Source organism: Scophthalmus maximus, chromosome 11, assembly GCF_022379125.1.
Source record: "Scophthalmus maximus strain ysfricsl-2021 chromosome 11, ASM2237912v1, whole genome shotgun sequence".
In the NCBI taxonomy this organism is placed as follows: Eukaryota; Metazoa; Chordata; class Actinopteri; order Pleuronectiformes; family Scophthalmidae; genus Scophthalmus; species Scophthalmus maximus.
In genome coordinates, this window is record NC_061525.1 from 24736723 (window position 1) to 24760301 (window position 23579).

Genomic DNA, 23579 nt, shown 5'->3' on the forward strand with positions numbered 1-23579 from the left:
TTTAAGTGTTTTATGATTCATATGTAACAGTCTGACATCTGGGTCATATTCATACTCTTCTTCTTCTTCTACTTCTATTTCAGATGAATTGTTTACGTTCGTTCATGGCGCCTAACGTTAAATATTGCTTCCTCTCACATAGGACGCTCCAGTGTCCTCTGGTAAAGGAGATAGGAACGAAGCATTGAAGCGCCTTGACTAAACAATTAGAGAATCTGAACAGCTCTTATCATGGTGCTGATCAAATACTGATGGGTCACTTCAAGATTAAGGAAATTTCCTAAGCCGGATTCTCTTTTCATAAGTCCTATGAATCCACCTTGACACCTTCCCTTGACCCTGTGACCATTTCCACTGAGGTCAAGGAATAGCAGAGAATCGATAGGAACGACGATCTGAATCCAGCCCAAATCAACTGGGGTCATTCAGGTGCGACGTCATTCCAAGGTTTAATGGATCGCGGCAAGAGGATGAAATGTCAGACGTTGAGTTTATAGCTTGTTCTGCATCCGATCCGATACCGACTGAGCGGTGAGAGTGAGGCAGAGGCGAGGCCCAACTCGTCGCCATGGGGACACAGACCAGCTGACCCCGGTGCAAGGAGGAAGTGGACTGAGGCTCAGAGAACAAACAGGAAGGAGTTTGAATTATTTTATCAAGTGCTATTTACAACAGTGGTTCCACGATACAGGAGATAAAGTCACTGTGTTTCTACGAACAGCGGCCGTTCAGATCGCAGCTCCCCCCTTGTAATATTTCATACATTTCACCGACAGTGATCTGAACTCACCGTCACTCGAGGTCCAGGAATGCAGTTGTTTAAAGAGACACTTTCCGTTCCAACTTGTAGAGTAGGAATTTCTAGGAGTGTTAAGTTTTAGCCCTTTTGGGAATCAGCGCCTTGCTCGGGGACACTTCGTAAATCTGAGCGGAGTTCCCCAGGGATCGATTCTGGGGAACTCCGTTATTCAACCTGTGCTCCCTTCACATCAGATCCTGCAGGATAATACAACAGATTATCATTGGGCCTCAGGCAAGAACATTTTCTTACTCTTCTTATCATAAACTTTTCTTACATTTCTTCGTACAGCGAGTTTGTACTTAAGTGACACGTCATATTCAGCAGATTATTCTGAGGAAAGTGTGTATGACCTGCGTGAACAGGATGAATGCCACCTGCGCGTATTTGAGCAATCGTGCACGAGGACAGGCAATTATGAGAATTACCAAGTGATGCCATATAAGGCTGCACTTCCTCCCCCACGTCAAGTGTTCATTCATGAAAACCACATCAAAGAGTAAAAATAACTTTTTACGAGTTTGGATGTGATGAAATATTCGATTCCATTAGTAAAATAACTTGAGTGATCTCACGTGACTCGTACGACACGTCTGGACCATCATGGACAAATCTGTTCGTGCCACCGGTTCTTGCATGAGGCCCAATCTGTATGAAAGCACGGCTGTTTGACTGAAATTCCAGCTCAGATCACAGAGTTCATATATCCAGAGATTAAGATTAATAATTACTCGGAGAGAACGGACAGCGGTGCTGTGGACAACGGGGTGAGCTGCCATCTGACGCGTTAAAAACCATCCACGTCAACGTTGCATAAAGAAAATCCATCGTCAGGACAAAGCAGAGCAGCAAGTTACAGAGGAAAAAATAAAACTCACAGTCAAGAGGTTCTGAAGAGACGACAGAGGAGTCAGGTCAGAGGTCATGACGCTCGGAAGAACAAGACATTGATCACGTCCACCGAGCAGGAGTGTGTGTGTGTGTGTGTGTGTGTGTGGCACATTGATGGCGTGAGATACCGCTGAGTGTGTTGGTTTGTGTCCTGTGGTCCGTTTGTGTCCTTAAGTTTTACCTTCATTAGTGTCCTTTTTTTTTTGCTACATGACGTGTACGTGTGTTTTCACTAATTGCACTTGAGGATGAAGATATGGAGAGAACATTGCCGGTCAGAGGTCTGCAGATTGTTTTGTCTGGAAATGTTTGGGACAGTTGAAAACAACACAAGCAGCTCAGGAGCTACAACTACAACTCTCATGATGCTTCGACAAGAGCACAACAGCGGGAGTCTTGCTGCGTTCCGTTTCACCTCGGAACTCGGGCGGGTGGTGTTTTCTTCCCGAGGTATAACCGAGGGGCGTTCCAGTTGCATTTCCGACTCAGAGGTCGTAATGCCGAGTTCCTAGATTATATTGGAACGATAAACCCGACATCCCAGTTCCGAGGTATATGGATCGCAGCATCTGTTAACAGAATATCAAATGAAGACATGAATCGCTCGCTTTGAAACATTTGAACTTGAGCCAAATATTCACGTGACGCCATGTGGCCAGAGCGTTGAGCTCCTCCCCTACGTCGCCGTGGTCAGACGTCCTGACCTTCAGAAACGGAGGATAAAACTATTGTTGCTGAGTGGGCAGCCCATGCTCTTTGACACGAGTCGCTGTGTGTATGTTTGACGCTAGCTTTAGCCCCAGTTAGCACAGACTGCCTGTTTCCCATCGGCATTACCGTCTGACTTTTTTACATTCAACAGTTCATGTATACCTTTTTGTGTGTCTTTGTTCAAAAACTACCAAGCGTATTTCCACGAAACTTGGTGGGAGGATGAGACCAACAAACAAACTCGAAAACCTGCTTGGCGGAGGAAACTAAACCTAAAGATCAGGGGATTCTCAGGAGGTAAATCTACGAATCGTTTCCGAGTCGGTTCCAGTAACTACTGACGTTAGCGGCTGTGGGAGGAGCCAATACAGGACATTTAACTGTTCCTCCTTCGCACGTCGCTTCACATCCTGAGCTGGTTGAGTCGACACATGAAGAAGCAGCTGAACCAGAGAGAAAGCACGAGGTCGTGCAGAAACAGTGAAGCGTATTGAAAAGTGCGATCGCATCTGATCGAAAACAAACAAAGTGAGAGTGATGTCGGCGATTTGTCACGTGACACTGGACCAGACGACGGTCGTAACGCAGCGATGTTCAGACTGTAAGAACGCAGCGACGAAGAGGTCACACAAACAGCCTCACACCAGCAGCCGAGTCTGCAGCTGCCAGGTCACAATTTCTCATATTGAAGTTTCACTGGTCGACAACGAGGAGGTTCCTCCTCAAAGTTTACTGATGTTTGTAAAAACCTTTTGAGAGCTTCGACACACTGCAGCTAAAGAAAACACAAACAGAACTAAACACACGCGTGGTGACAGAGTATCGTGTTTTCAGCATGTTAGTGTATTTGGTTATTCTGTTTTTGCGGCTCGTGTGTGGTCGGTTGTTAGTGTTCAAACTCACACACTGTAAATAAAGATGGACGACATGACAGCCCCTCGAACATTAAGCAAAAATCATCCTGATCGCCCCCTGGTGTCTGGCTGCAGTACAGGCCATAAGCCCCGCCCCCTGGTGTCTGTCATGTGAGGTCGTTGGTATCACACTGATGTTTGTTCAAGTTTTCATGTTTCTGATCACTTTGCTTCTCATTAGTTATTTGACCGTCCCAACTCTCAGAATGTTGAGTTGTTAAAAGGTCGGCCCTTTGTCCTAAATGTACTGAGATAGAGCGTTTCTATGGAGACAGACATGGGCTGGGAGGTTTTTGGGGTACACCATGCACTCACCACTTGTTGATCAGTGTAATGAACCACAAATCTCCTCGACATATTGAGCTCCTGTAATAAATACTTCTGCTGAAGACGTCCGTGATCTCCGTACTCCTGATTCAACTGCATCAATATTTACACATTGATGATATAAAAACGGGCTGAGACATCATGATTGACAGCTGAGGCTGATACGATTGGTGGAGAGCGTGTGTATTGGCGGGGCCTAGATACCACGGCTCCACTCCACAATCTAACTACTGCACAGACTCTGACTCCACATGACATCGCCAGCACAAGATGGGGCTCCTGAATCTGAGATCTTTTAGCTTAATTTTAGTTTTCAATGAGAGGACGAAGAGACTTGCCGTCATCTTTATATATAGTCACTGATCGTCTGTATATAGTCTATGGTTGAGCTCCGTCCTCTACCGTTCATGCTCATTTATCCCTTGACTTCCTGATGTAATCACAGTATTTTAGTTGCTGCTGCAGACGCACGGACCTCAGGGTGAAGCTGCGTGTGTGAACGCATGATGAAGTATGACTGCCAGAGTGTCGCCGTGTACTTGCTGCCGTTAACCATCAGGTTAATAATAAACACATTCACAATGTGCAAGAGACAATTCTTTTCGGCAAAGTGTCACCCGACTAACGATATGAAACATTATTCTGGAATCAGCACGAAGGCGACGTCCACCGTCGAGAGGAAAAGTGTTTTTTTACATTCTGTGTAAAGTTAAACAAGTAGTCCACAAATCATCATCATTGACTACGTCACCTTCTGTCTACACACGAGTTCAGTCAGTTTTCTTCTATATACAGTTAGTTTCTAAAACGTTAGTACCATCATCCCCCAGCGGGACTAAGACATTCCTCAACGGGGCAGAATCCACCTTCAGACACGACGCGGATCTTTGTGACCCGATTACCGCGGATTAACAACCCGTCGCCCGATCGACGAACCCAACTTGACTCGGAATGAGCTTCTGCGATGTTTTCAGTCAGTGGCTTTCGTCTCAGCTCCAGGTTCCCTGATAAATACATGAAACTACCACGACACAGGAAGAGGATTTCTCTCTGAAGGTGGATTTTCTTCCTTCGTCTTTCAGGTTTTTAAAATCAACCCGCTGCTATTCAGCTGTCTATTTAAAAGGCATTCAGCAGGTTAAGAAAAACACAGGGCACACAGTGAACGAGGAGGGACAGGGAATAGAAAAATAAAAAATAAAAAACTGTGGCAGACACAACGAGACGATCACTCACTTCACTCTGTGGCAGAGAAACATAAAAAAAAAGTAAAAAATAAAGCTTCAGAGGAGGTGTGTCACCAGGCGACTGGAGAGAAGGCAGAGAGTAAGAGGAAGAAGAGGAGCAGGAAGAGGCCTGGGAGAACGTTTCTCTGTCTCAGAAGAATTTGTCGTCGATGCGGAAATGTGGTCGTGTGACGTCGTCTGGGTTGATGAAGACCGAGATTGATTTCCCAGGATTCTCCGTGACGAGCTGCTGAAGCTTCTTGGCCAGGCGGTCGTCCGGCTGGCTCTCTCCGCCGGCGTCGGACTGCGGCGACGGCAGGTTGCTGGAGCTGCCCCGCCACTGCAGCTCCACCGTCAACCTGTTGGCGGCCTTGGCGTGTTCGATGGTGGTGCGGAGGTGCTCGGTCGGGTCGGAGCGCACCGAGGACAGTTTGCGGGCGTGCAGCATGGCCGTCTCGTCGGACAGGTGCTCCAGCATGTTGCACTGGGGGATGAAGTAATTGGGACACATCTTGTTGACGAGGCAGTGCTGCAGGTCGTCAATCAGGCCGAGCAGGAAGTGGGCGGAGAAGTCGTCCTGTGTCAGGTAGTTGGCGGGAAGGCGGTCGCAGGCCCACAACATGATGCTGCGGAGGTGGTAGGGGCTGACGGCTTTGGGGCGGGACAGCAGCTTGATGATGATGGCCTTACAGGCCTGGTAGGCCTGCATTAGGCTGGACGAGATGCACTTCTTCAGCTGCACCTCGCTGCGGGCGAATGACAGGCGCCACTCGTTCTCCTTGCGGCCTTTGCAGGAGCAGGCAGGGACGAGGTAGAAGCCGCTGATCACTTCCTCCTCTGTGATCTTCCCGTCCCAGAAGTGGTTCTCCATCAGCCAGCTCTGAGCCACGGCCGGCCAGCCTTTAAACGACACCACGGGGACGATGTCGTAGAGCATGCGGCTGCTCCCGACGCCCAGGATGACGGAGATGATGGTGCCGTTCCTCTCCACCTTCTCCACTCTTGGCATCCCTCTCTGCGGCTTCTTCTGCACCTCCAACAGCACCAGGGAGATGGACTGGTAGAACCAGTCCGCCACCAGTGTAGGAGAGAAGAAGTAGTTGGTGGTGCCGCTGATATGGTCGACGATGGTGCAGCAGTCCTTCCACTTGTTGATGGTTCCCTCGTCGAAGAGGCGGAGGCTGAGCCAGGAGTGACCCAGGGCCGAGTGCCTCATGTCCAGGGTCACCGGCTGGTTGCGGTCGTGGAGTTTGAGTGCCGGGACCAGCAGAGTGAAGTCCATGTCGTAGTCTGTGCCGCGGGCGTAGACGCTCAGCTCGTCCAGGTCCATGTCCACCACACCCTCTCGAACGCCTCCCGACAGGAGGAGGTACTCGTTGGCCACCGGGAGCTTCTGGTCCAACTTCTGGACCATTCCTGGGACACGGGACGAAGACGGATAAAGAATTAGAACATCATGTTGCATAGCTACAAACAGGGACACAAACAAACAGAGGGAACAAAAGGTTCAGGCATCAGGCATTCAGGCATATACTCATTGCTTTTCAGATCCAGGACCACCTCCTCCTCCTCCTCCTCCTCCTCCTCCTCCTCCTCCTCTCATGGGCTCAACAACTTTAGCCAATTTTGGAAAACAGGAAAAACAAGTCATAACCCATGACCCCTAATCATCAGGACAAAGGAGTTTCAGTCACTCAGAGCATCACACGACGGTGGCTGAGTCCTGTGTTTGGGTTCAGGTCCAAAACCATCTGGATCCAGTCTCATTATGACCGGGTCTATTTTGGTCTCTCGTCTGTTCTCACATCTCCTTCAGATCAGATCAGATCAGATCACTCGTTTAGGGGAACCAATTTACGAGCGTCGAGCTTTTACCGTCAGTTTGGAACCTTGACGAGTCTGGATGGAATCTGACCGGACAGGTCTTTGTGTTCGCCCTCAGCAGTGAGGACGGGGTTTCTGCTCTGATGAGCTGACACACACACACACACACACACACACACACACACACACACACACACACACACACACACACACACACACACACACACACACAGTCTGTCAGGCCCGTGTGAACCTGCTCACTTCACATTCCTGATGATTTTCCACAGCTTTCCTCCACTTCTACTGTCACAGTTCTCCTGTGATGCTCGGCACCACCAGGACAGCTGGATCGATTATCGATGGATTTACACCCCCCACCCCAGCTAGTCCCCTAGACTACTACAGCTAGTCAACCAGACCACTACTACAGCTAGTCCCCAGACCACTACTACAGCTAGTCCCCAGACCACTACTACAGCTAGTCCCCAGACCACTACTACAGCTAGTCAACCAGACCACTACAGCTAGTCAACCAGACCGACCACTACAGCTAGTCCCCAGACCACTACAGCTAGTCCCCCAGACCACTACTACAGCTAGTCAACCAGGACCACTACTACAGCTAGTCCCCAGACCACTACAGCTAGTCAACCAGACCACCACAGCTAGTCAACCAGACCACTACAGCTAGTCAACCAGGACCACTACTACAGCTAGTCCCCAGACCACTACAGCTAGTCCCCAGACCACTACAGCTAGTCAACCAGGACCACTACTACAGCTAGTCCCCAGACCACTACAGCTAGTCAACCAGACCACCACAGCTAGTCAACCAGACCACTACTACAGCTAGTCCCCAGACCACTACAGCTAGTCAACCAGACCACTACAGCTAGTCCCCAGACCACTACTACAGCTAGTCAACCAGACCGACCACTACAGCTAGTCAACCAGACCGACCACTACAGCTAGTCAACCAGACCACTACAGCTAGTCAACCAGACCACTACAGCTAGTCAACCAGAATAAAAAGTGAGGAGGAAAACACTGAGAGATCATTGTACACATCCCTGTGATGCTCCCAGCATGGAGGAGGAAGAGGAGGAGGAAGAAGAGGAGGAGGAGGAAGAAGAGGAGGAGGAGGAGGAAGAGGAGGAGGAAGAAGAGGAGGAAGAAGAAGAGGAGGAGGAAGAAGAGGAGGAGGAAGACGAGGAGGAGAAAGACGAGGAGGAAGAGGAGGAGGAAGAAGAAGAGGAGGAGGAAGACGAGGAGGAGGAAGACGAGGAGGAAGACGAGGAGGAAGAAGAAGAGGAGGAGGAAGAAGAGGAGGAGGAAGACGAGGAGGAAGAAGAAGAAGAGGAGGAGGAAGACGAGGAGGAGGAGGAAGAAGAGGAGGAGGAAGACGAGGAAGAAGAGGAGGAGGAAGACGAGGAGGAGGAAGAAGAAGAGGAGGAGGAAGACGAGGAGGAAGAAGAAGAAGAGGAGGAGGAAGACGAGGAGGAGGAGGAAGAAGAGGAGGAGGAAGACGAGGAAGAAGAGGAGGAGGAAGAAGAGGAGAGGAAGACGAGGAGGAGGAAGAAGAAGAGGAGGAGGAAGACGAGGAGGAGGAAGAAGAAGAGGAGGAGGAAGACGAGGAAGAAGAGGAGGAGGAAGAAGAGGAGAGGAAGACGAGGAGGAGGAAGAAGAAGAGGAGGAGGAAGACGAGGAGGAGGAAGAAGAAGAGGAGGAGGAAGACGAGGAGGAGGAGGAAGAAGAGGGAGGCAGGTCTGCATCACCTCAAATAACACAGATGCTGGAGCCTGAGGTTTCAGGGAGGGAGACAGCACCGGCGTGTTTTCCGTTAAATAACGGTGTGTGTGTGCGCGTGTGTGTTCGTGTGTGTGTGTATTTGTGTGCGTGTGTGTGTTCGTGTGCGTGTATTCGTTCGTGTGTGTGTGTGTGTGTGTGTGTGTGTATTTGTGTGCGTGTGTGTGTTCGTGTGTGTGTGTGTGTGTGTGTGTGGTCCTCACCCAGCATGGAGAAGATGAAGTCCTTGGCCGTGTGGATCTCCAGAGCCCGCTGGTCGTCGTACTCCCTCTGGTCGTGTTTGCTGAACTCCTGGATGAGGCGGTTCAGGTCGTCGACGCGGGCCGCGGACCTGAAGTCGAGCTCGGGCCCGACGCCGCCGTGCGGCAGCCTGCTGCCCGCGGCCATGGTGGGGCTGTTCCCGAGGCTGCCCGCCGAGCCGGTCCGACCGGAGAGAGCAGGGGCCGCCATCTTTCCTCCGCGGTCACACTCGGGTTTACCGTCCGCTGCTCCTGCCGCTGCTGGTCGAGCCGAGCCGAGCCGAGCCGAGCCGAGCGAGACCGCACCGAACACAACCGCCGGAAATAACAGCTCGACTTCCGCTGCTCGCCGCCTACAAAATAAAGTTCTGCTTCATAAAACACTGATTATTAAGCTGTATGAATCAACGTGTCTGGTTATTGTTGTTGTTATTATCAAACATATTTACAGACGAATGTGTTTGAGACTGGAATATGTGACGTCACTAAGATTTTGATATTTGATATATATTTTGACATTTCATTTTATGACTATATGACTCGTGTTTTTTTCCTTCATATATAAAAATAATTACAAGAATATGTTATTCTTGGAAGTAAAATATGAATTGTACTTTGACTGTATTTGACTTTTCTTTGCTCTTTTTTTCCAGCTGCAGTGTCGCTGTCTGACCTCCAGGTGTCGCCAGGCACCCGGAGCTCCGCGGGGTTGGGGTTGACCCGGAAGTGAAAGACGTCGCAAGGGTCACCGGGATCCAACATGGCGTGGAGGAGCTGCTCCGTCCTGCTCCGACTGACCGGAGAAGCCGTCTCACGGAGTTCCGCGAGGGGCGGCAGGTCAGTGAGCGCAGCCGGAGAGAGGCAGCCTGTCCCCGGCCGACAGACAGACGGAGCTCCGCTGCTCCGCGAGCGGCAGGACTCTTTGTTTATGTTGTGACCGGCGCTAGCTGGCTAACGTTAGCCGGGCAGCTAACAGCTAACTGCGGCTTGTTTTTTTTATTTCAACTTTATCAATAACTTGTAAATGATTCATCGGTTGATGATATGAACATTCATCTTCAGTTGTTAAATTGAAACTTATCACCAGTTGTCATGAATAATTTAGTTTGAAGTGCTGAACTCAGAATTATTGATCAAACAATTTGCTCCTTTCATCTCCTCGTCCCCTCGTCTCCTTTCATCTCCACTTCTCCTCGTCTCCTCGTCTCCACGTCTCCTTTCATCTCCACGTCTCCTCGTCTCCTCGTCTCCACGTCTCCTTTCGTCTCCACTTCTCCTCGTCTCCACGTCTCCTCGTCCCCTCGTCTCCTCTCATCTCCACGTCTCCTCGTCTCCTTTCGTCTCCACTTCTCCTCGTCTCCACGTCTCCACGTCCCCTCGTCTCCACGTCTCCTTTCATCTCCACATCTCCTCGTCTCCACTTCTCCTCGTCTCCACGTCTCCTTTCATCTCCTCGTCTCCTCGTCTCCACGTCTCCTTTCATCTCCACGTCTCCTTTCCTCTCCTCGTCGCCACGTCTCCTGTCCTCTCCTCGTCTCCACGTCTCCACATCTCCTGTCATCTCCACGTCTCCACGTCTCCTGTCCTCTCCACGTCTCCTTTCATCTCCATGTCTCCTTTCCTCTCCTCGTCTCCACGTCTCCTGTCCTCTCCTCGTCTCCACGTCTCCTGTCATCTCCACGTCTCCTCGTCTCCACGTCTCCTGTCCTCTCCTCGTCTCCTGTCATCTCCACGTCTCCTCGTCTCCACGTCTCCTGTCCTCTCCACGTCTCCTGTCCTCTCCACGTCTCCTCCCACCTGGGGATTAAAGATCCTGTCGGTTGATCGATCCTCAGGCGCTCGTGTATGTGATTGAAGTTCTCCGTCTGTCCAGCAGGTGTCCTCACAGCTTCCAGCAGAAGCGTGGCTTCAGAAAAGCTGCCAAGAAACCAGAGTTCAAGATTGTGGAGGAGGAGCCGGGCCCACCCCGCACAGAACCCCCCGCGGCCCCCGTCCAACGCCGGACCACGACCCCACACTGGGAACAGCAGGCTCCGCCCCCCCGCACCCTCGGCCGGTTAATCAGGCCACTGGTCTTCACAGTGGGGGTAAGGTGACGCTCGCCTGGCGGCACTGGAGGCGACGACGCCATCAGAGGTGACATCGCCGGCTCAGGGTTCTAACTCTGTGTCAGTTCACAGGCTGCTCCTTCGGCTCGGCGGCGATCTGGCAGTACGAGTCCGTCAAGTTCCGGGTCCAGAGCTTCTTCGACGATATCCGAGCCGATTGGCTGCAGAAGGTGAAACCTCCGAAACGAGGAGACGTCCGCAAAGTGGTGAGTGGAGGGGGAGGGGGCGGAGCCACAAGACCTCTTATATCTGTCTTTACTCACCGTTTAACTGAGCCCCGATTGGCCGCTCGTTTTTCAGATCAACCAATGGTGGAACAGCTTGAGCGAGGGTCAGAAGACGGTGACAGGTGCGACACACACACACACACACACACACACACAAACACACACACAGTGTCTTCGTCGTGTCCTTCTCCGACTCGTGGTTCGAGTGTGAATATCTCTGTCGCCCTGATTTGTGAATGACAGATTTTTATTTCTTCCCAGGGATCATTGCTGCGAACGCCATGGTGTTCTGCTGCTGGAGAGTTCCATCCCTGCAGCGCTCCATGATCAAATACTTTACCGCGAACCCCGCCTCCAGTGAGTCTGTCCGCTCGCCCGTCTCTAACTACAGTGTGACGGGCGTCACGGTATTCAGCAACATTCTTGTTTATTTTATTTTGAAGTTACTTCCTGTTTGTTTTGTTTTATTTTGTGGCTACTTCCTGCTCAGCCTCTGTTTCTGATTGGCTGTTGTCTGTCGTCCCACTGCAGAGACCCTCTGTGCTCCGATGCTTCTCTCCACGTTCAGCCACTTCTCGTTCTTCCACATGGCGGCCAACATGTACGTCCTCTGGAGCTTCTCCTCCAGCGCCGTCTCCATGTTGGGCCGCGAGCAGTTCCTCGCCGTCTACTTGTCAGCAGGTGGTGCCGCGCCCCGCCGGACGGTAACTGACCGGAGCAGGACGCTCCGTCACTGACTCTCTCTCTCTCTCTCTCTCTGTTCAGGTGTCGTCTCCTCGTTCGTCAGCTACGTGAGTAAGATGGTGTCGGGGAGGTTCCGCCCGTCTCTGGGAGCGGTAAGATGCATCACTCTACTCTTGTTTCCTGTTTCACTGGAATGAGACCTCATTTGAACACACAAACCTTGTGTGGCGACTCAGTCCAAACATTCTCCTTTCCTCTCCACGTCTCCTTTCCTCTCCACGTCTCCTTTCCTCTCCACGTCTCCTTTCCTTTCCACGTCTCCTTTCCTCTCCACGTCACCTTTCCTCTCCAAGTCTCCTTTCCTCTCCACGTCTCCTTTCCTCTCCACGTCTCCTTTCCTCTCCACGTCTCCTTTCCTCTTCACGTCTCCTTTCCTCTCCACGTCTCCTTTCCTCTCCACGTCTCCTTTCCTCTCCAAGTCTCCTTTCCTCTCCACATCTCCTTTCCTCTCCACGTCTCCTTTCCTCAGCATGTCACCTTTCCTCTCCAAGTCTCCTTTCCTCTTCACGTCTCCTTTCCTCTCCACGTCACCTTTCCTCTCCACGTCTCCTTTCCTCTCCACGTCTCCTTTCCTCTCCACGTCACCTTTCCTCTCCACGTCTCCTTTCCTCTCCACATCTCCTTTCCTCTCCACGTCACCTTTCCTCTCCACGTCACCTTTCCTCTCCACATCTCCTTTCCTCTCCACGTCACCTTTCCTCTCCACGTCTCCTTTCCTCTCCACGTCTCCTTTCCTCTCCACGTCTCCTTTCCTCTTCACGTCTCCTTTCCTCTCCACGTCTCCTTTCCTCTCCACATCTCCTTTCCTCTCCACGTCACCTTTCCTCTCCACGTCTCCTTTCCTCTCCACGTCTCCTTTCCTCTCCACGTCACCTTTCCTCTCCACGTCACCTTTCCTCTCCAAGTCTCCTTTCCTCTCCACGTCTCCTTTCCTCTTCACATCTCTTTTCCTCTCCACGTCTCCTTTCCTCAGAATGTCACCTTTCCTCTCCAAGTCTCCTTTCCTCTCCACGTCTCCTTTCCTCTTCACGTCTCTTTTCCTCTCCACGTCTCCTTTCCTCTTCACATTTCTTTTCCTCTTCACGTCTCCTTTCCTCTTCACGTCTCCTTTCCTCTCCACGTCTCCTTTCCTCTTCACATCTCCTTTCCTCTCCAAGTCTCCTTTCCTCTTCACGTCTCCTTTCCTCTTCACGTCTCCTTTCCTCTCCACATCTCCTTTCCTCTTCACGTCTCCTTTCCTCTTCACGTCTCCTTTCCTCTTCACGTCTCCTTTCCTCTCCACATCTCCTTTCCTCTTCACGTCTCCTTTCCTCTCCACGTCTCCTTTCCTCTCCACGTCTCCTTTCCTCTCCACGTCTCCTTTCCTCTCCACGTCACCTTTCCTCTCCACGTCTCCTTTCCTCTCCATGTCTCCTTTCCTCTTCACGTCTCCTTTCCTCTCCACGTCTCCTTTCCTCTCCACGTCTCCTTTCCTCTCCACGTCTCCTTTCCTCTTCACGTCTCCTTTCCTCTCCACGTCTCCTTTCCTCTTCACGTCTCCTTTCCTCTCCATGTCTCCTTTCCTCAGCACATCTCCTTTCCTCAGCATGTCACCTTTCCTCTCCAAGTCTCCTTTCCTCAGCATGTCACCTTTCCTCTCCAAGTCTCCTTTCCTCAGCATGTCACCTTTCCTCTCCACGTCTTCTCGACCCCGTTGGTAAACATCCTTAGGGGTCAAGGAAAGGAGTGAAGGTGTCTTCTTAAGGAGCAAGGAACTGATTTAACTTTATTTGAACCAACTGTATTTATAACAGAAGATTCGCACAGTTGAACAGTTCAATAATGTTTCCTTAAAAAAAGATTTCACTGACAGGAAGTAACAACAAAATAAAATAAAACAAACAGGAAGTAACAATAAAATAAAACAAACAGGAAAGAAATGTTAAAATAAAAGGAAAATACAAGAAGAGAAAGTTGATCCAAAAAACACTGTTGATGATAATGACGTGTGTGTGTTTGTGTGCAGTCTGGAGCCATCATGACCGTCTTGGCTGTTGTTTGCACCAAAATGCCCGAAGCCAAACTGGCCATCATCTTCCTCCCCATGTTTACCTTCAGCGCCGCCAACGTAAGACACGACTCCGCCCACTCCGCACGCCACCTGCTCTGTCTCCTCGTCGTAACTCGATCCAATGTCTCCGTGTCTCCGCAGGCGCTGAAGGCCATCGTTGCCATGGATACAGCAGGTCTGGTGCTGGGCTGGAAGGTATTCGACCACGCCGCCCATTTAGGAGGAGCGCTGTTCGGAATGTGAGTTAATCATGCTCAGTGGCAGTCGCGTCCAGGTCTCATTAACACGTGTGTCACTTCCTGAGTCCTGAGGTCATCGCCAGACGGCACAGGAGACAATCTACTTCCTGCTTACAACCGGTTGGTCATGTGACCCGTGTTTTCAGGCGTGTTAGTGGGGACGTAGCCCTAACAGACGCCCCCTAGTGGCAGAAAGTTGAACAGTGTCTGTTTTTTTTCCTGACCGTGAATTTTCATATTAAAAGTCTTGGCGACTTACTTTTGTTTGTTTTTTACATGTCGACTTTTAATTTGAAAAGCAGGAGGAATGTTTGACGGCTTTAATCAAGCACATTCTTTTATAAAAAAAGTTCTTCATCATCAGCCAGTGATAGATTGATTGATTGATTGATGTCTGTTCCCTCCTCTGCAGCTGGTACGTCATGTTCGGTCACGACTTGATCTGGAAGAACCGAGAACCTTTTGTCAAACTGTGGCACGACCTGAGAACTCGAGGAGGAGGAGGGGGCGGAGCCGGGGGCGGAGCCATGTGAGACGCTGAGGCATAGTCATGTGAAGATGTATAAAATGTAAAGACGAGCAGACAAGAACCAGGGAGCAGCTTCTGGTGTCACACCAACACAAGTAACGACTCTCGAACCATATTCATACAAAACGTGACGGATTCAGACGTTTGTCTCCTTGTTTCCTCGTTCAGTCACAGGTCTGAAGATTATCTGATAATCCATCAGAGTGAAAGACTTTGGTCTGAACACTGGATCAATGAAGCAGAAACTGATCGACTGATGTCGATCCATCAGCGACTCTGATGTTGATTCTGTATTCCAAGGTTTAGATATGTACAAATAAAAGAACCAAAACGAACGAGCTCATGTTGTTTTTATAGAAGGTTGTCACTGATGAGCTGGTTGGAACAACTTTGCTCACTAAATTCTGTTTGGCTCACAGAAATATACAACTTTTTTTTTTTTTACAATGTAGCCCCGCCCACTGTACAACAGTGAGGAAAAACTAAATCAGGAAAAAACAAAAGTCTGTTCCAGCTCAGAAGGAAAATTAAGAGCTTTTACTCTTTATTCCCATATTGTCACTTTCTGGTGTTTTATTTGAAGTTTTGATCCTTAAGAAGATATTTTTGTTTTATATCTCATTTTAAGGAGCTCTGCAAAGATACAGGTCAACTTGTTATGAGCCTCTCTTCTGATTGGCCAACTGTTTTCTGAGTGACGCATGGCCAAGCCAACCACCTCCTCTGTTCACCGTGTGTCTGTTCAAGACAGACTGCGTCACTATGGCGTCACATTTCTGCTGCTGAATGTAGACTGTGTATTTGTCTGTATTTACAGACCCGAGACCTTATTTATTATGAAAAAAGCCAGGAAATCTAAATTTTGAGTCTTGACGAAGGTAAAGTATTTTTACTTTACTGTGACCTGAAAACAAACATGATATCAGTTTGATCAATAGAAAAAAGCTTGTAGGTTAAAGTCCACAACACACACACACACAGACAGTCAGTTTCAGTCACATCACAAAAACAACTGCAGGTTTATGGAGCTAAAACAAACAAGACATCTTCACATTGAAGAAAATATCTTTATATATGTTATACATGTCTATATACAGTCAGTGATCGTCTTTATATACAGTCAGTGATCATCTTTATATACAGTTAGTGATCATCTTAATGTACAGTCAGTGATCGTCTTTATATACAGTCACCAATCGTCTTTATAAACAGTCAGTGATCGTCTTTATATAGTCAGTGGTCGTCTTTATATACAGTCAGTGATCGTCTTTATATAGTCACCGATCGTCTTTATATACAGTCACCGATCGTCTTTATATACAGTCGCCGATCGTCTTTATATAGTGTTAGTGATCGTCTTTATATACAGTCACTGATCGTCTTTATATACAGTCAGTGATCTTTTTTATATAGTGTCAGTGATCGTTTTTATATAGTGTTAGTGATCGTCTTTATATACAGTTAGTGATCGTCTTTATATACAGTCGCTGATCGTCTTTATATACAGTCACTGATCTTTTTTATATAGTGTCAGTGATCGTTTTTATATACAGTCACTGATCGTCTTTATATACAGTCACTGATCGTCTTTATATACAGTCAGTGATCTTTTTTATATAGTGTCAGTGATCGTTTTTATATAGTGTTAGTGATCGTCTTTATATACAGTTAGTGATCGTCTTTATATACAGTCGCTGATCGTCTTTATATACAGTCACTGATCTTTTTTATATAGTGTTAGTGATCGTCTTTATATACAGTCACTGATCGTCTTTATATACAGTCACTGATCGTCTTTATATACAGTCACTGATCTTTTTTATATAGTGTCAGTGATCGTTTTTATATAGTGTTAGTGATCGTCTTTATATACAGTTAGTGATCGTCTTTATATACAGTCGCTGATCGTCTTTATACACAGTCGCTGATCGTCTTTATATACAGTTGCAGATCGTCTTTATATGAAGTCAGTGATCTTTTTTATATAGTGTCAGTGATCGTCTTTTTTTAACAGTCGTCGATCCTCTTTATATACAGTCAGTGATCGTCTTTATATACAGTCGCGGATCATATTTATATAGTCAGTGATCGCCTGTATATACAGTCACTAATTGTCTTTATGTACAGTCACTGATCGTCTTTATATACAGTCGCAGATCGTCTTTATATAAAGTCAGTGATCTTTTTTATATAGTGTCATTGATCGTCTTTATATACAGTCACTCATCATTTTATATCTAGTCAGTGATCGTCTTCATATACAGTCGCTGATCATATTCATATACAGTAAGCGATCGTCTGTATATACAATCACTTATTGTCTTTATATACAGTCATCGGTTGTGTTCATATACAGTTGCTGGTTGTGTTTATATAAAGTCTCTGATCATCTGGAGCTGGAATTAAATCCAATGACTTGTCTGATAGTTACTTTTAAATTTAAATAAAAAACATCCCTTTGTTAACCAATTATCATAATCATAATTATGATGATTTAATTATGACAAATATCCAAACTGACCGTAATATTTTATAGTGTAAAAGTACTAGTGTATAGTGCTGCTGCCCTCTGCTGGACAAACTAACAATCACACATTTTAAAAGTTTACTGTTGTTGACCAGCAGATATGATTGATCACTGATACTGAACCGGTATTATAATAATCAGCTGGTCAGTTCTTTTTCAGTTGTTTGTTCTGATGTCCCCAGAGAAAGAGCCTGAAACAGAAAAACACTTTGTGTAGAAATGTTTGTGTGTTGACGGACGGAGCGAAGGTGAAGGTCGATACTGGTGTTTGTGTTCAGAGGTTCATCGACCCCGAACACCAGAGACCACGTCGGGTTCTCACTCCGAGACTCGGCACTTCACAGGAACCAGACGAGACCAGCAGCTGCAGCGGAGACGAGAGAGAACCTGCTGATCCTCTGAGGTAAGAGTCAGAACCTCTGAGGTGAGAGTCAGAACCTCTGAGGTAAGAGTCAGAACCTCTGAGGTGAGAGTCAGAACCTCTGAGGTGAGAGTCAGAGCCTGCTGATCCTCTGAGGTGAGAGTCAGAACCTCTGAGGTGAGAGTCAGAACCTCTGAGGTGAGAGTCAGAACCTCTGAGGTGAGAGTCAGAACCTGCTGATCCTCTGAGGTGAGAGTCAGAACCTCTGAGGTGAGAGTCAGAACCTCTGAGGTGAGAGTCAGAACCTCTGAGGTAAGAGTCAGAACCTGCTGATCCTCTGAGGTGAGAGTCAGAACCTCTGAGGTGAGAGTCAGAACCTGCTGATCCTCTGAGGTGAGAGTCAGAACCTCTGAGGTGAGAGTCAGAACCTCTGAGGTGAGAGTCAGAACCTGCTGATCCTCTGAGGTGAGAGTCAGAACCTCTGAGGTGAGAGTCAGAACCTCTGAGGTGAGAGTCAGAACCTGCTGATCCTCTGAGGTGAGAGTCAGAACCTGCTGATCCTCTGAGGTGAGAGTCAGAACCTGCTGATCCTCTGAGGTGAGAGTCAGAACCTCTGAGGTGAGAGTCAGAACCTGCTGATCCTCTGAGGTGAGAGTCAGAACCTCTGAGGTGAGAGTCAGAACCTCTGAGGTGAGAGTCAGAACCTGCTGATCCTCTGAGGTGAGAGTCAGAACCTCTGAGGTGAGAGTCAGAACCTCTGAGGTAAGAGTCAGAACCTGCTGATCCTCTGAGGTGAGAGTCAGAACCTGCTGATCCTCTGAGGTGAGAGTCAGAACCTCTGAGGTGAGAGTCAGAACCTGCTGATCCTCTGAGGTGAGAGTCAGAACCTCTGAGGTGAGAGTCAGAACCTGCTGATCCTCTGAGGTGAGAGTCAGAACCTGCTGATCCTCTGAGGTGAGAGTCAGAACCTCTGAGGTGAGAGTCAGAACCTCTGGGGTGAGAGTCAGAACCTGCTGATCCTCTGAGGTGAGAGTCAGAACCTCTGAGGTGAGAGTCAGAACCTCTGAGGTGAGAGTCAGAACCTGCTGATCCTCTGAGGTGAGAGTCAGAACCTCTGAGGTGAGAGTCAGAACCTCTGAGGTAAGAGTCAGAACCTGCTGATCCTCTGAGGTGAGAGTCAGAACCTCTGAGGTGAGAGTCAGAACCTGCTGATCCTCTGAGGTGAGAGTCAGAACCGACTCTGTTCATCTGTTTTCGGTTGGGAAACATTTTGACGTTTTCTTCTTCAGAAGGTCAAGATTCAGAACTCGTCAGGAAGCATTTCAGGTTTTTCATTTTGAAACAAGGAGTGGGTTTTAAACCGGAGGGGCCGTAGTGGAGGTCGGTGGGGTCACGGAATTAAACCTGGTTCTTCTAATCTCAGCGTGGTTTAACCCACCGGGACCAGGACTCCTCTGATTCAAACAGAGTTTGTCCGTTGTCATCAGGAGTTGTGACGTTTCACTTGCTGGTGTCGGAGGTTGTGACACCTGTTGAGACCAAGTCAAACCCTCAGGATTCCAACGCTGAACAAATTCATTTTCATAAACAAAAGGGCTTTGGTCAGAACTCAGTCCAGAGCGCTGATCAAGCCGCCGCTGAAAATAACTTAATATATGTTATATATGTCTACATACAGTCAGTGATCTTCTTTATATACAGTCACTGATCGTTTATACAGTCAGTGATCGTCTTTATATACAGTCAGTGATCGTCTTTATATACAGTCAGGGATCGTCTTTATATACAGTCACTGATCATCTTTATATACAGTCAGTGATCGTCTTTATATACAGTCAGGGATCGTCTTTATATACAGTCAGTAATCGTCTTTATATACAGTCAGTGATCGTCTTTATATACAGTCAGTGATCGTCTTTATATACAGTCAGTGATCGTCTTTATATACAGTCACTGATCATCTTTATATACAGTCAGTGATCGTCTTTATATACAGTCAGTGATCGTCTTTATATACAGTCAGTGATCATCTCTATATACAGTCTCTGATCGTCTTTATATACAGTCACTGATCGTCTTTATATACAGTCACTGATCGTCTATATATACAGTCACTGATCGTCTTTATATACAGTCAGTGATTGTCTTTATATACAGTCACTGATCGTCTTTATATACAGTCAGTGATCGTCTTTATATACAGTCTCTGATCGTCTATATATACAGTCACTGATCGTCTTTATATACAGTCACTGATCGTCTTTATATACAGTCACTGATCGTCTTTATATACAGTCACTGATCGTCTTTATATACAGTCACTGATCGTCTTTATATACAGTCACTGATCGTCTTTATATACAGTCACTGATACAGTCGGTTTCTGTCAGCGTCTGAAAATTCAACGTGAACGCAACGTATTCTGGACCGTTTAGTTCAACAACCGTATTCAACACGACGTAGAAACATGGAGACTCACATGGAGGTCGGTCCACCTCATGAACTATATTTAACTCATATATGAACACAGAGTTATGGACAATATATTCGAGTTTCTGTGAATAAGTTCTTCTAAATATTACACACTGTAGCTTTAAGGAAAGAGAACAAATATTCCCGGCTCTGCCCCCTTTGTCCAGTTCCATGTTCCACAGACAGACAGACGGTTGAAAACATAACTTCCTTGGCGAAGCCAATAATCCGCAGATTAATCAACAATGCAAGTTCTGGTTTGTTGCAGCTCTAAGTAAGAAAGTAAAAGGACAAAGAATAAAACCCTGAGGAACTCCACAACCAATCACAGACGCTGACGGTGGGGTGATCGTGGTCGTCAGTGTTTCTCTTGCTGCTCTGATGCAGTTGACGTCCAGCTGTTGTGTCCAGGTGTTCCAGGTCCGTGTGGAGACTTGACGCAGCAGCATGGCGGCGGGCCTGCAGGTGGCCGGTCTGGTTCTGGGCCTGGTGTCCTGGTGTCTGCAGTCCAGCTGCACGTCCTCTCAGCTGTGGAAGGTCCGGAGTCAGGCCGAGTCCATCAGCAGCAGCCAGTGGCAGTACGAAGGTCTGTGGATGAGCTGCGCCGCCACGTCGCTGGGCTCCGTCCAGTGCCACCGCTTCAAGACAGTGCTGGGGCTGCCAGGTGAGGACACACACACACACACACACACACACAGAACCAGAACCAGAACAAGAACCAGACACTTTGGAGCTGATTTTTGTCCCGCTCCATCCCAGTTCACCTGCAGACCTGCCGGGCTCTGATGATCCTGTCTCTGCTCGTCGGTCTGGCCGCCGCCATCGTCTCCGTGCTCGGACTCAAGTGCACCAAGATCGGCAGAACTCCGGAGGCCGTCAAGGACCAGATCGCTCTGAGCGGCGGGGTCATGTTCATCCTGTCGGGTACGTGGCTCCGGTGGTTTAGAGCGACATCTAGTGGTGAAGCTTGTCTACCTCACGTGTCCTCACAAAACAAACGTCAACAAGATGCAACGCATACGTGACCAGCAGGGGGCAGATACTCGTCATCTTCACGACATCCGTACATTCGGTCTATGACGGTGCCCACAATCACTTCGGCTGCTGTGATGTCATCAGTGACCTCACACCGCCATGTTTTTATTTATAGGATTTGAATCCAGACATCCTAGACAGTCTGAGCTCTGTGCTGCCCTCTGGTGGACACCTGCAGTAACGTGTAGTTACACTGCCCGACCAAAAAAGACGTGAAGATGAAGATGATAATGAAGAAGAAGATTTTCAGTGTTTCCTTGATGTTTCTGTTTTCTCTCTCAGGCGTCTTCACGCTGATCGCAGTGTCGTGGTTCGCCGCCAAAGTCATCCACGACTTCTACGACCCGCTGTATGGAGGAGTCAGGTCAGACACACACACACACACACACACACACACACAGCTGCTGCTGCTGCTGATGATGATAATGATAATGATGATGATGATGATGATGATACTGATGATGATGATGATGATGATGATGATGATGTTACTGATAATGATGATGATGATGATGATGATAATGATGATGATGATGATGATGATACTGATGATGATGATGATGATGATGATACTGATAATGATGATGATGATGATGATGATGATGATAATGATAATGATGATGATGATGATGATGATGATGATGATACTGATGATGATGATGATGATGATGTTACTGATAATGATGATGATGATGATGATGATAATGATGATGATGATGATGATGATACTGATGATGATGATGATGATGATGATACTGATAATGATGATGATGATGATGATGATGATGATAATGATAATGATGATGATGATGATAATGATAATGATGATGATGATGATGATGATGATGATACTGATAATGATGATGATGATGATGATGATGATGAGGACATGTGTGTCCGCACTGCAGGTTCGAGCTGGGTTCTGGTCTGTACCTGGGCTGGGCCGCCTCCTGTCTGTCTGCACTGGGCGGAGCTCTGCTCTGCTGCTCCTGCAGGAAGACGACGCCCACTTCCCCTCCACGGTAAACATGCTTATGACCTGTACTGCAGCCAGACACCAGGGGGCGGGGCTTATGACCTGTACTGCAGCCAGACACCAGGGGGCGGGGCTTATGACCTGTACTGCAGCCAGACACCAGGGGGCGGGGCTTATGACCTGTACTGCAGCCAGACACCAGGGGGCGGGGCTTATGACCTGTACTGCAGCCAGACACCAGGGGGCGGGGCTTATGACACAACTTTTGCTCTTGTTTCTTGTCCTGCAGACAGTTTTCGTACAACTACTCGACGAGCGGCCGCGGTCAGAGCATCTACAGAGTCGCTCTGGCCTCCGACTCTGACGGCCGAAAAGCCTACGTCTGACAGCGCCATCGCCACGACGATGCCAGGAGCTGGACACAGACACATCAGAGCATCAGAAACTCAAAACCCTCTTTTTTTCTTTTCTAAACACAAAGAAATATTTAATTTTTGCTATGGTGTGAACGACCTCAGACCCTCTGATTTCTGCCTGCCTTTTTTTTTATTATCGATGTCGACATCAACACACACATGACATCACCTGATCGTTGAGTGTAAATAAAATGTTTCCTGAATCTGATTAAGAAGTTCAGAAGTTTATTTATTTTTCCAGGATTCATTCATAATCCTTTTTATTTTGAAAGTGTTACACGGTGCAGTTCACATCTGTGCCACCAGGGGCGGAGCACCACCATCTCTGATCCTCACCACACAGGAAACTGTCTGAAGAAGAGGAAAGACGTCCCAGAGTGCACTGCAGCAACACGTCCAATCACAACTTCACATTCTGTCCCTGATGCTCGAGATGAAAAACTGTAGAAACAGAATCTAAAAATGTATAGAAATTTTTAAAAGTCTGATAAGATTGAAAAAATAAGCAACAACAATAATTGACAATAGAAAATATGAATGAAAAACATCAAATACAAAATAACAACCGAATTTATTCTTTTTTAAATTTGACCACTTTTACTTATTTCTACGATATTATTAAACAATGTCGTCAAATATTTCAGTAAAATAAGTCAACGTCACCTAAATCTTCGTTCTTTGTTTCGTTTTTATTATTTATAATGAAAGTACAAATTATTCACTAAGTCATTTAACATTTGAATTTTCACTTTTAGTTCAACATTGTTTTTTGTCAAATTTTTCTGCTTTTCTGAGGGAAAAGTGAAAATCTCTCACGGAGGGAAACAAACTCAGGTTGGAATAAAAGTAGAAGACTGAAAAATACAAATTTTACAGAAATTAAACAGAAGCATCAGATGATAAAAAAGCAGCTCCACTGCTATTCTTATTATTCTTATTCTTATTATTATTATCCTTATTCTTATTATTCTTCTTCTTCTTCTTATTCTTCTTCTTCTGATTATTATTGTAATAATCACAGTCCTGATTCTCTTTTCTCTTCCTCTTTCAGGCGTCCCACAGAAACAGCTGATGACGTCATGTTAGTGTTGGACCACGTGTCTGATGACGTCAGCTGAGACACCACCTTCTCTCCACAAGGGGGCGGGGACGAGTCGC

The 23579-nt window shown here is 47.5% G+C and overlaps 3 protein-coding genes across 8 annotated transcripts; 2 read left to right on the forward strand and 1 right to left on the reverse strand.

Annotated features, from left to right (window-relative positions):
* Positions 1-637: 637 nt before the first annotated feature.
* On the reverse strand, positions 638-9546 carry LOC118297653 (nucleotidyltransferase MB21D2). 2 transcript variants are annotated; one of them, XM_035621917.2, is made up of 3 exons: positions 9411-9546; positions 8702-9090; positions 638-6284 (listed from the first exon to the last, which is right to left on the reverse strand). In XM_035621917.2, exons 1-3 carry the CDS (start codon positions 9497-9499, stop codon positions 5020-5022), a joined length of 1743 nt encoding a protein of 580 aa, XP_035477810.1. In that variant the 5' UTR covers positions 9500-9546; the 3' UTR covers positions 638-5019. The 2 variants fall into 2 exon arrangements, with proteins under 2 accessions (XP_035477810.1, XP_035477811.1); XM_035621918.2 differs by having other exon boundaries at positions 9352-9490.
* Positions 9420-14969, forward strand: LOC118297842 (presenilins-associated rhomboid-like protein, mitochondrial). 5 transcript variants are annotated; one of them, XM_047335506.1, is made up of 12 exons: positions 9420-9574; positions 10611-10824; positions 10911-11051; positions 11146-11194; positions 11334-11429; positions 11604-11753; positions 11838-11908; positions 13384-13512; positions 13822-13923; positions 14008-14105; positions 14518-14674; positions 14803-14969. In XM_047335506.1, the coding sequence occupies exons 1-11, from the start codon at positions 9498-9500 to the stop codon at positions 14636-14638; spliced, it is 1248 nt and encodes a 415-aa protein (XP_047191462.1). In that variant the 5' UTR covers positions 9420-9497; the 3' UTR covers positions 14639-14674; positions 14803-14969. The 5 variants fall into 5 exon arrangements, with proteins under 5 accessions (XP_047191462.1, XP_047191461.1, XP_047191463.1 ...); XM_047335505.1 differs by having other exon boundaries at positions 14518-14969; XM_047335507.1 differs by having other exon boundaries at positions 10614-10824; positions 14518-14969.
* A 2393-nt stretch (positions 14970-17362) lies between these two features.
* Positions 17363-22629, forward strand: LOC118298802 (claudin-1). The gene is made up of 6 exons (XM_035622015.2): positions 17363-17564; positions 20406-20658; positions 20754-20918; positions 21312-21393; positions 21938-22051; positions 22295-22629. The coding sequence occupies exons 2-6, from the start codon at positions 20442-20444 to the stop codon at positions 22389-22391; spliced, it is 675 nt and encodes a 224-aa protein (XP_035477908.1). The 5' UTR covers positions 17363-17564; positions 20406-20441; the 3' UTR covers positions 22392-22629.
* Positions 22630-23579: the final 950 nt, after the last annotated feature.

Coding starts and splice junctions, on each gene's coding strand:
- LOC118297842 (XM_047335505.1), top strand. CDS start 9,498: ATGGCGTGGAGGAGCTGCTCCGTCCTGCTCCGACTGACCGGAGAAGCC. Junction 13,513..13,821: donor ACGTCTTCTCGACCCCGTTG/GTAAACATCCTT, acceptor GTTTGTGTGCAG/TCTGGAGCCATCATGACCGT. Junction 14,106..14,517: donor GGAGGAGCGCTGTTCGGAAT/GTGAGTTAATCA, acceptor CCTCCTCTGCAG/CTGGTACGTCATGTTCGGTC.
- LOC118297653 (XM_035621917.2), bottom strand. CDS start 9,499: ATGTTGGATCCCGGTGACCCTTGCGACGTCTTTCACTTCCGGGTCAAC. Junction 9,091..9,410: donor GTGCCTGGCGACACCTGGAG/GTCAGACAGCGA, acceptor TTTATTTTGTAG/GCGGCGAGCAGCGGAAGTCG. Junction 6,285..8,701: donor CTTCATCTTCTCCATGCTGG/GTGAGGACCACA, acceptor CCCGTGTCCCAG/GAATGGTCCAGAAGTTGGAC.
- LOC118298802 (XM_035622015.2), top strand. CDS start 20,442: ATGGCGGCGGGCCTGCAGGTGGCCGGTCTGGTTCTGGGCCTGGTGTCC. Junction 20,919..21,311: donor GGTCATGTTCATCCTGTCGG/GTACGTGGCTCC, acceptor TTTCTCTCTCAG/GCGTCTTCACGCTGATCGCA. Junction 22,052..22,294: donor ACGCCCACTTCCCCTCCACG/GTAAACATGCTT, acceptor CTTGTCCTGCAG/ACAGTTTTCGTACAACTACT.